Here is a 16070-nt window from a genome sequence, read left to right as displayed (position 1 = left end):
GGTACATTATATGATTGCTTTTTATCTATTTTTAATCGTTTTTAAAAGGAATCAGTTAACTATTATGTCTCTATACCCTGTAAACAGTCATTTGAGCAAAAAAAATGTTTTCCTTTACAACTCCTTTAAGTATTATGACATCCTTCTAATGCTTAAGAATTCGAGAAATCTACAAAAATGTACTTTATAGGCACCACTTACAGTTAAAATCATATACCGTATTTATCGGGGTATTGCGCGCTCCGGCGTATAGCACGCACCCCTAAAGTGGACCCGACATTCCTGTAAAAAAAAACATTTTAGTACTTACAGTTTTGGTGTCTTGCGCGGCGGCCGGCGTCCGGCGTCCATCTGCAGCTTCGGTGTCCTCTTCGTCGGGTCCGGCGTCCTTCTGCGGCGTCCTCCCCGCTCGATCCCCGCTTTCCCGCGCTGAGTTTGAATACTGCGCAGGCATATACCGAGCGCAGTACACTCGTGTATAGTCGGGCAGGCTCGGCTACTCTCGCGCTCACGTCCTGTACGTCCAGGACGTGAGCGCGAGAGGAGATTTTCAGGGATTTTCAGAGCAAAAAAGTGCGCAGGATACGCCGATAAATACGGTAAGTGTATTGAGAATAATTTTTCATGAAACATGTAGAGTGTGTTTATTCTCAAACCCCAACATATCAAGATACCCTGTCAAGACTACTACCTACACAAATCTGGTGTACAGAAATACTTTACACTACAGGGTCTTGTATGTGGTGATATAGGGTGAAATTTTTATAAATTTCCTATGTCTTTTTAAAATTGTTTAAAATTATTCTCAATAAACTTATGTTTTTAACTGTAAGTGGTGCCTATAAAGTACATTTTTGTAGATTTCTGGAATTCTTATGCATTATTGAATATGACTAAAAGAGTTAATAACTGCATATATTTGCAAAACTATTCAGTTTTCCATGAATATGTTGTGGAGGTGAGCCTTCGCCTGAAATTAGGTGGGGCTAGGATAGTCATAGGTGGGGCTATGCTATTTTGGCAGGGCATATTTTGATTAAGACTGAATTTCAAAATGGCCCCTAATAATCACAAATGATTTTCAGAACTCATAATAAAACTCCAAGGTTTCTTTTTAGGTTTTCATATCCTTGCGACACTTAGACAACTCGAGGCAGACCTTTACTCATCAGATGGTGCTTCCATTAAATAGACCAGCTCAGTATACTACTTTCTGGCATGGCTTTATTTCCACCCTTGAAGTAGCCAACAGATAGGATTGCAATGCCCATGTGCTCGTCATTCTCTGCACTAGTAATCTGCCAAAGAGAAGAATTTACAGTTTTGTTCTGATGTTAGATACACCAAAAGCAGCATCATCGATCTTGTGAAACTTGTGGTTCTGCATTTTACAGAGGAGGTCTTTTAATGGATACACAACTTAAAAAATGGCAAGCACTGTGTTTAGATAAAATCAGCTACGGAGAGCTTTAGTGTCGGTTCACACAGGGGCAACCTGACTTACAGCGCAACTTTGCAAGGCGATTTCAGCGCGACTTGGAGCAACTTACAACGTGAATTAAAGTTGCCTCCAGGACAGGTGACTTTGGCTGTGGCCAATCACAGAATAATCAGCTCCGTGGGAGGGGGGGGGTTTGCCTGAGTAAACTTTTTTCTTTTCCTTTGAAGTTGCTTCAGTTAAGATGGAGATCCGACTTTGGAGGCGACTTCCATTGAATTCTATGGGTACAAGTTGCTTAGAAGTCGCCTTGAAGTAGTACAGGAACCTTTTCTGAAGTCGGAGCGACTTTAGTAGTGTACATTAAGACGGCTCTCATTGACTAACATGGAATTACTGATGTCAAGCGACTTGGGGCGACTTGAGGTCTGACAAGTCGGATCCCAAGTCGCTGTAGTGTGAACCGGCACTTACTTTGCAGTCATTACCATGTTAGCTGGCTGCCACCATTCCATATTACCTGAGTCACTCGAGAGAGCTGAGTGGGTGTGCGTGCACAGGAATTCATGAGGACAGGTCTAAGGATCCTGAAGAAATAAGAAGCAACCATTCAAAGATGGGAATGGTGTCTGGCTTCAGAGAGTTTAAAAGGAAACTCAAAGGAAGTTATTTGGATGATGTAAAAAATTTTTTCCAGTGCTTAAAGTTTTTTGTCCTTAGTCCTGATTATAATTCTGCTTTGATTTTTACCAGCCTTGTTGTCAATACGAACATCTTAAAAAGAAAAGTAATATGGAATAAAATATGGCAGCCTTTTCTGGTGTTATAAATCTTTTAAATTCCTTTGAAAAATGTAAATGCCTTACATGTATATTATGTAAAACTGTAAAAACACAAATGGAGTACAGTGGGCTACTTGTTTGCGTGGTAACTTTCTATGTTCCATAGACATGATATGATCATTGACCAACATGGCAGGAATCCTTGTATCTGTGGATTCCACAAACACCTATGAAGAATAGGCTTTAGGAGAAATTGAAGATAGGATTGGAAGTTTTTGGCCATTGTTTAGGCTGGCACAAAGCACATGACTGATCTCCTTCTCTTCACCTCTATGTACAAATTGATGCATCCTAGGATCAACCGAACATGGATGGTAATGAGACTATGGGGTTGATTTACTAAAGGAAAGTCCACTTTGCACTACAAGTGCACTGCAAGTGCACTTGAAAGTGCAGTCACTGTAGATCTGAGGAGAAGCTCTGAAATGAGGGGAAGCTCTGCTGATTTTATCATCCAAACACGTGCAAGCTAAAATGCTGTTTTTTTATTTTCCTTGCATGTCCCCATCAGATCTACAGTGACTGAACTTTCTAATATCTAAGAAAAAATTCCTTTTAACATTTTCACTGGAAATACACATTTAGAGAAGAGTTGTTCAAATACAGCTTGAATCATTAATACGTCTGGATGAAGGAGCACGCATGCTCCGAACACGTGCATCATCTCCAAACGCCCATCAGCAGTAACCTCCTGACACAGTGACGTCCAGCTGACGCATCTCCCCTTCGCCCTCCACATCAAGCCTGGGACACCGGAACCCACCGGCGCCACCGAGCTCGACAGGTTCGCGCTGCACGGAGATACCCTGCACTCCTGTGACATTGGAATTCTGCTAACTCATGATGTGCCCACTTACCACCACTTTCTAGTGAGTGCAATAATTTGCGATTAACGTTTGTTGCTTTTATTATTACACTTAGATTGGCACTGCTCTGTTTGTCTTTTTTGTTCCCACTGCCAGAGTAACTTCTGCTCTACAGCTAGCTGCCTTTCTAGTGTGGATTTCCAGATTGTCATAATTCCTGAGGTTTTTACCCAGGACACATGGACTCTTTTATCTGGACTAATTTAAATTTTAAATTTGAACCCTTTGCCATGGTTTGAATGATTTTAATATATGCTTGATGTCTAAACCAGGAATACACCATCTCCCTATCATTTTTCTTTGTACATAGAATCCCTAATTTATACGGCCCAAGGATTGACTTACCCTTAGTTATATCACTGCCTATATTTGGGAGTGCCTTGGCGTGACAAATAATATTATTGTTTTACAAAGCTGTCACTTCTTTAGGGGCAATATATTTGGAAAGTACCAAAGAATTTAGGATTTGTATTCATTTTTTTGGCCTTACGTATTCCCTTTTCTATTGGAAATAAAATTAAATGTTATTGTTACACTATAAAAAAAAGACACAGTAACCTTGATGCACATCATGGAAATGAAAGTAAATGTAGTCACTGTGATGCACAGTATGTTCTTTAATAAAATACTTAATTTTTAAGACAGTTTCATTATAACTGAGTCTAACAAGAGATCCCTTTAGGAAAACAGTGCTCACTCTGCATTCCAGGGGAAAGGTCAATTGTCTAATAATAGTAGTGGTCTCAGAATTACACAGTATAATTAACTTTTATACATAGTAGGTGCTTTGAAATAAGGGAGTAGTGAAGGAGTATGGTATAAATGAGGCTTTTCCCTATTGTGTTACGTTAGTATAACTAAAGAGCAGATCATGCTGAATTTAGAAATCTTACAAGATATGTTCCCAAATGAATACCAGACATTGAAACTTGAGACTCACATACTCTGATATAAAAAAAAAAGATCATTCGGCCTAGTTATGAAAATCCTGACTTTGCAGTACACTGTACTTTGCTGGTTTATTTACGGCACACCTCAAGCCCCAAAATGAGAAGTGACCGTGAGAGGCTATGTAAAATCTGGCAGTAAAATGGCATAAAAAATGTGCCAATCTTGGCTAAGGGGGACAAAATCCACGGCCCACACTATATAAGGCTGCTTTCATAGCGGCCATGTATAGTGTGTGGACAGAGATAGATTGAACTAGATTAAGCAGGTGGTTAATTAGTGGCAGTGTATTATATATATATATATATATATATATGTGTGTATGTACACAAAGTAGATGCAGAACTAATGACATAGCAAAGTTACAAAAAAAAATCAAATTTTCAAGTGAAGAAAGAAAAACTAAAGCAATAGTATTCCTGTCCATAAATGAAGGACATCCATCAATGTACTGTAAGGTATAGATCAGGGGTCTCCAAACATTCTAAACAAAGGGCCGGTTTATTGCCCTCCAGACTCTTGGAGGGCCGGACTTTGGCCAGCGGGAGTGGAAATTTTCCTGGCATCAGGAATAGTGCCTCATTGCTGGTATCATAGGGAGGAATAGTGCTCCATTAGTTGTGTCAGTGGGAGAAATGGTGCTCCATTGTCAGTGTCAGATGGCAGAATAGTGTCTTGTATCAGTGGGAGGGATAGTGCCCCAAGGGCTGGATAAAGGCAAGCAAAGGGCCACAGTCGGCCCTAGGGCCGCAGTTTGGAGACTACTGGTATAGATGATAAACTGCTGACAAGGAAACCGTGAAAGATCCCCCCTGTAATGACATCCGACTCTTCCTTCATACACACCTCTCCACCACCGGGAAATAGTGTTACCAGCATAGCTGCAGTTCTAGACAACATTAGTGGTCCTGGGGAGACCGATTTCCCTGAGTTTGGTGACTACTACTTTAGTGGTCACGGAGCACTGGTAAACAGGCTACTTACTCACTTGGGTGTGGAGCTGGATGCACATTGCATGAAGGATCTTTCACAGTTTCCTCCTCTGCAGTTTATCATCTATACTAGGGGTGCCCAACCTTTTGAAGAGCGAGGGCGGGTGGATGATAGGTCCGTGTCCACGGACATAGCCCACTCTACTCTATGGGCCCTCTGATCCAATATGATCAGCCTAGATGGAAAAGGGCAGATCCTTTTATATTTATATATTTTTTTTTTGGTTAGTTGGTTCTAGTGCAGCGTTAGCCTTCGGGCTTTTTTCTTATATTTGATATTCAAATAAAAAGCCAAAATTAAAAAATTAAATGGCGTGGGGGTCCCCCCAAAATCCATACTAGGTCCTTATTCGAGCAGGCAAACTGGCAGTCCTGCATGAAAGGGGGGAACAGAAGAGTGGTCAACCCCTCCTGAACCATACCAGACCACATGCCCTCAACATTGGGAGGGTGCCTTGGGGTCCCCCCAAAGCAACTTGTCCCCATTTTAATGGGGACAAGGGCATCATTCCCACAACCTTTGTCTGTGGGCGGGGGGCTTATCACAATCTGAAAGCCCCTTTTAGCAAGGGGGCCCCCAGATCCCCCCCCCCATGTGAATGGGTAGGGGAACCCAGAAATGCATTTTATTGAGATTTTATGTGATAAACCAATACAAAGTGGCACATCATTGGGAAGTGGAAGGAAAATGATAATTGTTTTTTATTTTTTTTTACAAATAAATATCTGAAAAGTGCGGCGTGCATTTGAAAACAACCCCCTTTTCTATCATACCCCTAACTAAAATCTAGTGGAACCAATTGCATTCAGAAGTCACCTAATTGGTAAATAGTGTCCACATGTGTGTAATTTAATCCCAGTATAAATACAGATGTTCTGTGAAGCCCTCTGTGAGGGTTGTGAGAGCCTTAAACAAACAGAATCATGAAGGCCAAGGAACACACCATACATATCAGGGATACAGTTGTGGAGTAGTTTAAAGCAGTGTTAGGTTCTAAAAAAGTATCCCAAACTTTGAACATCTCACAGAGTACTGTTCAATCCATCATCCGAAAATGAAAAGAGTATGGCACAACTGCAAACCTACTAAGACATGGCCGTCCACTTAAACTGACAGGCCGGCAAGGGGAACATTATTCAGAGAAGCAGCTAAGAGGTAACTCTGGAGGAGGCTTTATGGAAGAATGGCAAGAAGAAAGCAATAGTGGAAAGAAAGACATAAAAAGTCCCATTTGCAGACTGCGAGATGCCATGTGGCGGACACAGCTAACATGGAAGAAGGTGCTCTGATCAGATGAGATCAAAATTTAACTTTTTTGGCCTAAAATCAAAACGCTATGTCTGGCGGAAAACTAACACTGCACATCACCCCAAACACACTATCCCCACCGTGAAACATGGTGGTGGCAGCATCATGTTGTGGGGATGCTTTTCTTCAGCAGGGACAGGGAAGCTGGTCAGAGTTGATGGGAAGATGGATGGAGCCAAATACAGGGCAATCTTAGAAAAAAAAAACGTTATGCCTCATACACACGATCAGATATCTGATGGAATCTAATCCAATGGATTTTTTTATCGGATATCCGATGAAGCTGACTTTCATCAGTCTTGCCTACACACCATCGGTCAAAAATCCGATTGTGTACAACATGGTGACGTAAAACACTACGACATGCTGAGAAAAATGAAGTTCATTGCTTCCGAGCATGCGTCGACTTGACTCTGAGCATGCAAGGATTTTTGACCGATTGACTTCCACACAGACGATCGTTTTTTTCCATCGTTTTTTTATCCATAGGAACATTTTAAAACATGTTCTTTTTTTTCACCGATGGAAAAAAAAAACAATGGGGCCCACACACGATCGGTTTGTCAGATGAAAACAGTCCATTGTCTCCATCCCCCACCCTCTGTTGTGGCACCAACACCCCCTGCCTCCAATCACCCCCTGCCACTAACACCCCCTGCCTCCATCCCCCTCTGCGGTGCCACCGCAGCCACCATCACCCCCTGCCTCCAATCACCCTCTGCCTCCAATCTCCATGTGCAGTTCCAAGCCGAACCGATCTCGGCTATTTTTACTGGCACATTCCCGCAACCACAGACATTTACGAACAGGGGTAAAAAGTGCCCGTTTTTACAAACTGTCTGTAAAAATACGGATGGTTGGCAACACTGATATAGGCATATAGCCACAGCAATAATAAATCAGTTAAAAGATATGTGTGAACATGGATATCACCTCCCTGGTACACCATTGCGTTCCAGGTTGCACAAAGTGAGTATATTCCATCACCAACTTGGAAATGAATCCTCAATGTCTTAAATGTTCATGTGTGTCAACCTGGTCTCAATGACACACATGGACATTTAAGACATTGAGGATTGGGGATTTGCTCATCACTTCACCATATATCTTGGATCGATCCCGGAACTTAAATTGTGTTGCTTGGCAGATATGCTATCTTTGGCTGGGTGATATGAACTATTATTTACATGCATAAGAACTTATTTGTGACCACAATTTAATCCCATCTATCATTAGGATCACTACCCCTACCATATATATATATATTTGAGATTATAGCTATTTTGCATTATACAAGGGAAATGTTTTGTGTTCTGAGAGAGAGGTATGTACGTGTGATTTTAGGTGTGTTTGGTGTGTGGTACCAATATTAATATATGGATTTATATATTCTATTTATTATTAATAATCAAAAAAATAACAATTTAATATAGTCCAGTGAGTTGCCATATATGTATATGTTGTCTTTCCTCTGGCGGTTGAGTTAAATCAATTTTATAAACTCAGTTTTTGCTTTATGTAACACTGATTCCATTGCTAAAAGTGACAAAGACTTAGTATTACAAGATACAGCATTAGTAACTTACTGTATATTTATAGCACTGTGAACCTTCTGGATGACTTGCATTTGGTGTATTGGGAAATGGAGAATTCATAGTGCTGTCTCCCTGAGAAGTATAACGCCAAGACTTCAAGTTCTTCCAAATGGGAACATACATGCATTATGACTGCTGAAGAAACTTGTTTTCCAAAGAATTTCATCTATAACTGACATGTTTTGAAGTAAATACAGGAAAAAGCAATGTAAAAAGATCCTCTCTGTTTCCATAAGGTTGTCAGTATTTTGCCTTCTTTTCCTTTATACAGTGTGAAAAAAATCTTGCTGTATGTGGTTTTTATCTCTCTTTCTTATGAGCCGTGTCTAATATAAAAGCTTGTATCAAGCTTCCCACATCGGACACAGATGCTTTGCAGAAAGGTTTGCATGCCAGCAACCAGAGGAACCCTAAGCTGTTTGAATTACATAGATATTTCCTCAGCATCATATGAAGCATAATGTGCTTAAAATAATTCAATGCAAATTTATTTCTGATGAGAGTATTAGCAGACACTATAATGACTTTCCCTTGTTCTGCAAGCCATGCTTCTGTTCTGTCAGCAGCTAACGGGTTATTTCACCAACAACTGGTAGTCACATTTTGTGTCAAAACTAGCTCTTGAGTTATCTTGGAACTTTAGTACTGCAATGGAGTCTTCAGCGTCACCCACCTACCATGCTCATTTCAAGGTGACCAAATTCTCCCTGCAAAACCTTTATTATCCACTTAAGACCCGGACCAAAATGCAGCTAACGGACACGGCCAGGTTTTGCGATTTGGCACTGCGTCGTTTTAACAGACAATTGCGCGGTCGTGCGACGTGGCTCCCAAACAAAATTGGCGTCCTTTTTTTCCCCACAAATAGAGCTTTCTTTTGGTGGTATTTGACCACCTCTGCGGTTTTTATTTTTTGCGCTATAAACAAAAATAGAGCGACAATTTTGAAAAAAAATCAATATTTTTTACTTTTTGCTATAATAAATATCCCCCAAAAATATATAAAAAAACATTTTTTTTCCTCAGTTTAGGCCGATACGTATTCTTCTACCTATTTTTGGTAAAAAAAATCGGTTGGTTTACGCAAAGTTTATAGCATTTACAAAATAGGGAATAGTTTTATTGCATTTTTATTATTTTTTTTTTTTACTACTAATGGCGTCGATCAGCGACGGACACTTCAGACAATTTTTACACATTTTTGGGACCAGTTGCAGTTTGGGAGTTAAACACAGGGGGCGCTGATGGGGTTATGTTTGACCTCATGTGTGTTTACAACTGTAGGGGGGTGTGGCTGTAGGTGTGACGTCATCGATTGTGTATCCCTATAAAAGGGATCACACGATCAATGCCGCCGCCACAGTGAAGAACGGGGAAGCTGTGTTTACACACAGCTCTCCCCTTTCTTCAGCTCCGGGGACCGATCGCGGGACTCCAGCGACGATTGGGTCCGCGGGTCCCGCGGTCCCAGTCACGGAGCTTCGGACTGGGTCGCGGGCGCACGACCCACGGCTGGATACTAGCACAGGACGTACCTGTACGTGCATGTGCCCAGCCGTGCCATTCTGCCGACGTAAATGTGCAGGAGTCGGTCCTTAAGTGGTTATATTTTAGAGCCGTAGAAGCATTGAGGATTTTTTTAATGTGAAAGGGGAGAGTAATGCGGCGTACACACGACTGTTTTTCATGACGAGAAGAATGCCATTTTTGAAATTGGTCGTGAAAAACGGTTGTGTGTAGGCTCCAGAGCATTTTTCTCGACAAGAAAAATGGCCATTAAAAATTTAGAACCTGCTCTCGTTTTCTCATTTTTCTCATCGTGAAAAAATGGTCGTGTGTAGGCTTTAACGACAGGGAAAAAAACATGCATGCCCAGAAGCAAGTTATGAGAAGGGAAATTAGCATAATCAGCCCAAAGGGTGGCGCCATTCGAATGGAACTTTGTTTTTTTCCATGACATGAATAACGGTCGTGTGTACGCAGCATAAGACTTTGTGGGGTCACTAACATTTTAGGGAATGCGGTAACATGGTCATGTGACTCATTTCCATAGATTAACGCATACGGTAAATTAACTCCAATTCATAAAAGAAAAAAATTAAATAAAATGTGCTGGTAAATATAATTTAAAAAGCTCTTAAGTCCAATTCAAAAACAGACCAGAGAGTAAAAAAACATGCAATATTTACCACCAGGGTTTTGCTGGCGTTATCACATGCAGTATTTGCGGTATTTGCCAAAATACAGCGTGTGGGGTCAACCCTGTTTTTTGGCAAATAGCTGGTCGCCCCGTTTATGCAATGCTGACAATTAAAAATGATGAAAAACAACAGTATGGGGTCCTCCCCCCAATGCATGCCAGACCAGAAGGGCCTGGTATGGATTTTAAGGGGAACCCCATGGCAAATTTAAAACAAAAACCGGCGTGCCCCCCTCCCCTAAAAAAAATCCATACCAGACGCTTATCCAAACATGCAGCCCAGCAGGTTAGTAAAGGGGGGGTGAAGAGCACCCCTCCCTCCTCCTGAACCATACCAGGCCACAAGGAAGGGTGGGTGCATTGGGGCAGGGGGAGCTCTGCCCACCCATCCCCAAGCACCTTGTCTCCATGTTGATGGGAACAAGGGCCTCTTCCCCACAACCACGGCCGGTGGTTGTGGGGGTCTGTGTGCAGGGGGCTTTTCAGAATCTGGAAGCCCCCTTTAACAAGGGGTCCCCCAGATCCCGCCCCCCCCATGTGAATGAGTATAGGGTACATAGTACCCCTACCCATTAACCAAAAAAGTGTCAAAAAGTAATAAAAGACAGACAGTTTTTGACAATTCCTTTTACTAGTGATACTAGTCCTAGTGATTAGGACACCTCCCTAGGGAACACTTAACCCATTGATCACCCCCTAGTGTTAACCCTTTCCCTGACAGTTTCATTTATACAGCAATCAGTGCATTTTTGATCGCTGTATAAATGTCACTGGTCCCAAAAAAGTGTCAAAAGTGTCCGTTCTGTCCGTGGCAATGTCACAGTCCTGCTAAAAATCGCTGATCACCGCCATAACCTGTAAAAAAAGAATAATAATAATTTGTAGACGCTAAACCAATCAATATACGCTTATTGCTATTTTTTACCAAAAATATGTAGAAGAATATATTTTGACCTAAACTGATGAAGAAATTAGTTTTTATTTAAAAAAAAAATTGGGGGGGGGGGGTGATATTTATTATAGCAAAAAGATGAAAATATTGTTTATTTTTCAAAATTGTCAGTCTTTTTTTGTTTATAGCGCAAAAAATAAAAATTGCAGAGGTGATCAAATACCACCAAAAGATGTGGGAAAAACGGATATACATTTTGTTAACGACTCAGTGCTGTTTCACAAAAAAATGGCCTGGTCATTAAGGAGGTAAATCCTTCCGGGGGGCTTAAGTGGTTAAATAGTCCCCAAATTGGCTGCAATAACCACCCCCCAAATGCCACACAGTGTCCAAGATAACAAACATGGTGGTTCCTGGCTGACTCAGCTATCAGATACTTATAAGTACTTATAAGTAGTACTTACAGTATAACTACTTTATAAGTAGTTACAGAAAAAAAGTTTTACATAAATAAATTACAAATAATCATTGTAAGCACCCCTGCCAGTGGCCTGTCTCATCCTTGTAACTGCAAGATAACTTTTCTTATGAATAACAGACTTACTAGCTGGATCACCAGATGAAAATAGAAGAACGAATGCTTAACAAAGGAAACTTATGCAGCCATCACAAAAAAACAAAATTGCTAAGCAATATAATTAAAAGGTTTTGCTCTTGGATACATACACCTGTAATAGTATACTTAATTTACTGCATATACCTGGCAGTTTGTCTTGAGTCTTCAGATTGTAGTTCCTAAATGTTTTACAATATTATCTGTTACTCTAGGTGGGGTGTTTTTCCACCTTTAGCTTGTCAACTACTGATAACTTGTTTTTGATTGATAAATGTTTGATAGTAATAAATTATAACTGAAAATGTTCCTAATTTTTTTTTATTTTAGTTATTTGAAATCACAGTCCCGCTGTCTCAAGGACCAGTAAAACCAGTAACAATTAGTTTTGCAAACCATACATCCTGTCGGTGCATGTCTAAGTTGGATGTTTACAGACAAGTCCATTCAATTATCAGACGATCATTGCCAGCAACACAAATACAGTAAGTATCAAGAGGTTTTTCATTTAATTGTGTGCGTGCTGTTAAGATATAGATGCTATTCTTAAAAATTGCATTAAGAAAATATTATGATGGTTGAACTAGATGGACTTGTGTCTTTTTTCAACCAGACTAACTACAGTATGTAACGATGATGTGTAGAATAGGTTTAACATCATTATCCAATTTGCACCAAGATTGTCCAAGGCTTAATCCATTGACAATTTGTGGTCCCAACGTACAAGTTGGCATTAACCTCCCAGATAGAATATATGCATAAATGCCATGTAACTACGCATATATAGGCTTGTACCTATGTCTTTTATTTCCCTGTGTATTTAGAGCTGTTAGTACAAGCCCAGACCAGTGCAAACATTGCATTATTTACATTAAAGGTTTGGGTTTTATTATTTAAAAATAACAAACATGTCACACTTACATGCTCTGTGTAGCAGCAAGGGTGCACTGTACAGGCAGCATCACCCAAGGAGAAGGTCACAATGCAGCTTGTAGTAGCAGGAGGCACCTGAGATGAGAGATAAGCGCAGTGATACAGGGAGTACAGAGATGATTTGTGGAAAAGAGGTGCAGGGGGTGCTGAGTTGAGCTGTGGACAAGGGGTACAAAAGCTGTAAAGGAGTGTGGCAGAGGTGAGCAGAGTTGAGCTGTGAATCATGGGTATGGAGATGTGCCACAGAGGAGTGCACCAAGTGCAGAGGTGACCTGTAAACCAAGGGTATAGTGGTAAGCTGTGAAAAAGAAGTGCAGAGGTGAGCTGTAAACCAAGGATATAGAGGTAAGCTGTAAACCACCAATATAGAGGTGAGCTGTAAACCAATGATATAGAGGTGAGCTGTAAACCAAGGATATAGAGGTGAGCTGTAAACCAAGGGTATAGAGGTGAGCTGTAAACCAAGGGTATAGAGGTGAGCTGTAAACCAAGGATATAGAGGTGAGCTGTAAACCAAGGATATAGAGGTGAGCTGTAAACCAAGGATACAGAGGTGAGCTGTTAACCAAGGATATAGAGGTGAGCTGTAAACTAAGGGTATAGAGGTGAGATGTAAACCAAGGATATAGAGTTGAGCTGTAAACCAAGGATATAGAGGTGAGTTGTAAACCAAAGATATAGAGGTGAGTTGTAAACCAAAGATATAGAGGTGAGCTGTCTGTAAACCAAGGATATAAAGGTGAGCTGTAAACCAAGGGTATAGAGGTGAGCTGTAAACCAAGGATATAGAGGTAAGCTGTGAAGTAGAAGTGCAGAGGGGGCTGTGAACCAAGGATATAGAGGTGAGATGTAAACCAAGGGTATAGAGGTGAGCTTTAAATCAAGGATATAGAGGTGAGCTGTGAACCAAGAATATAGAGGTGAGCTGTAAACCAAGGATATAGAGGTGAGCTGTAAACCAAGGATATAGAGGTGAGCTGTAAACCAAGGGTATAGAGGTGAGCTGTAAACCAAGGGTATAGAGGTGAGCTGTAAACCAAGGATATAGAGGTGAGCTGTAAACCAAGGATATAGAGGTGAGCTGAAAACCAAGGATACAGAGGTGAGCTGTTAACCAAGGATATAGAGGTGAGCTGTAAACTAAGGGTATAGAGGTGAGATGTAAACCAAGGATATAAAGGTGAGCTGTAAACCAAGGATATAGAGGTGAGTTGTAAATCAAGGATATAGAGGTGAGCTGTCTGTAAACCAATGATATAAAGGTGAGCTGTAAACCTAGGGTATAGAGGTGAGCTGTAAACCAAGGATATAAAGGTGAGCTGTAAACCAAGGGTATAGAGGTGAGCTGTAAACCAAGGATATAGAGGTAAGCTGTGAAGTAGAAGTGCAGAGGGGGCTGTGAACCAAGGATATAGAGGTGAGCTGTAAAACCAAGAATATAGCGGTGAGCAGTAAACCAAGGATATAGAGGAGAGATGCAAACCAAGTATATAGAGGTGAGCTGTAAACCAAAGATATAGAGGTGAGCTGTAAACCAAAGATATAGAGGTGAGCTGTAAACCAAGCATGTAGAGGTGAGCTGTAAACCAAGGATATAGAGGTGAGCTGTAAACCAAGGATATAGAGGTGAGCTGTAAACCAAGGATATAGAGGTGAGCTGTAAACCAAGAATATAGAGGTGAGCTGTAAACCAAGGATATAAAGGTGAGCTGTAAACCAAGTGTATAGAGATGAGCTGTAATCCAAGTAAATAGGGGTGAGCTGTAAACCAAGGGTATAGAGGTGAGCTGTAAACCAAGGATATAGAGGTGAGCTGTAAACCAAGGATATAGAGGTGAGCTGTAAACCAAGGATATAGAGGTAAGCTGTGAAGTAGAAGTGCAGAGGGGACTGTGAACCAAGGATATAGAGGTGAGATGTAAACCAAGGGTATAGAGGTGAGCTTTAAATCAAGGATATAGAGGTGAGCTGTAAATCAAGGATATAGAGGTGAGCTGTAAATCAAGGATATAGAGGTGAGCTGTAAACCAAGGATATAGAGGTGAGTTGTAAACCAATGATATAGAGGTGAGCTGTAAACCAAGGATATAAAGGTGAGCTGTAAACCAAGGGTATAGAGGTGAGCTGTAAACCAAGGATATAGAGGTAAGCTGTGAAGTAGAAGTGCAGAGGGGGCTGTGAACCAAGGATATAGAGGTGAGTTGTAAAACCAAGAATATAGCGGTGAACAGTAAACCAAGGATATAGAGGAGAGATGCAAACCAAGTATATAGAGGTGAGCTGTAAACCAAAGATATAGAGGTGAGCTGTAAACCAAGCATGTAGAGGTGAGCTGTAAACCAAGGATATAGAGGTGAGCTGTAAACCAAGGATATAGAGGTGAGCTGTAAACCAAGGATATAGAGGTGAGCTGTAAACCAAGAATATAGAGGTGAGCTGTAAACCAAGGATATAGAGGTGAGCTGTAAACCAAGAATATAGAGGTGAGCTGTAAACCAAGGATATAGAGGTGAGATGTAAACTAAGGATATAGAGGTGAGCTGTAAACCAAGGGTATAGAGGTGAGCTGTAAATCAAGGATATAGAGGTGAGCTGTAAATCAAGGATATAGAGGTGAGCTGTAAACCTAAGATATAGAGGTGAGCTGTAAACCAAGGATATAAAGGTGAGCTGTAAACCAAGGGTGTAGAGATGAGCTGTAAACCAAGTAAATAGGGGTGAGCTGTAAACCAAGGGTATAGAGGTGAGCTGTAAACCAAGGATATAGAGGTGAGCTGTAAACCAAGGATATAGAGGTGAGCTGTAAACCAAGGATATAGATGTGAGCTGTAAACCAAGGATATAGAGGTAAGCTGTGAAGTAGAAGTGCAGAGGGGACTGTGAACCAAGGATATAGAGGTGAGATGTAAACCAAGGGTATAGAGGTGAGCTTTAAATCAAGGATATAGAGGTAAGCTATAAATCAAGGATATAGAGGTGAGCTGTAAATCAAGGATATAGAGGTGAGCTGTAAACCAAGGATATAAAGGTGAGCTGTAAACCAAGGGTATAGAGGTGAGCGGTAAACCAAGGATATAGAGGTGAGCGGTAAACCAAGGATCTAAAGGTGAGCTGTAAACCAAGGATCTAAAGGTGAGCTGTAAACCAAGGGTATAGAGGTGAGCTGTAAACCAAGGATCTAAAGGTGAGCTGTAAACCAAGGATCTAAAGGTGAGCTGTAAACCAAGGTGGGGGAGGTGAGCTGTAAACCAAGGATATAGAGGTAAGCTGTGAAGTAGAAGTGCAGAGGGGGCTGTGAACCAAGGATATAAAGGTTAGCTGTAAACCAAGAATATAGAGGTGAGTTGTAAACAAAAGATATAGCGGTAAGCTGTAAACCAAGGATATAAAGGTGAGCTGTGAAAGAGAAGTGCAGGGGGAGCTGTGAGCTGTGGAGGAGGGG

At 41.1% G+C, this 16070-nt stretch overlaps 1 protein-coding gene across 1 annotated transcript in view; it reads left to right on the top strand.

The window, feature by feature from the left end:
- Positions 1 to 16070, top strand: part of VEGFC (vascular endothelial growth factor C) — a 204194-nt gene that overhangs the window by 164118 nt on the left and 24006 nt on the right. Inside the window, exon 4 of the mRNA XM_040333737.1 lies at positions 12026 to 12180. Coding sequence (XP_040189671.1) covers positions 12026 to 12180 — 155 coding nt within the window. The remainder of the gene's footprint in view (positions 1 to 12025; positions 12181 to 16070) is intronic.

Source organism: Rana temporaria, chromosome 1 (assembly GCF_905171775.1).
Source record: "Rana temporaria chromosome 1, aRanTem1.1, whole genome shotgun sequence".
NCBI classification, from domain to species: domain Eukaryota; kingdom Metazoa; phylum Chordata; class Amphibia; order Anura; family Ranidae; genus Rana; species Rana temporaria.
Note: the sequence above shows the minus strand (reverse complement) of the source record. Positions and strands in the feature narration are given on the sequence as shown.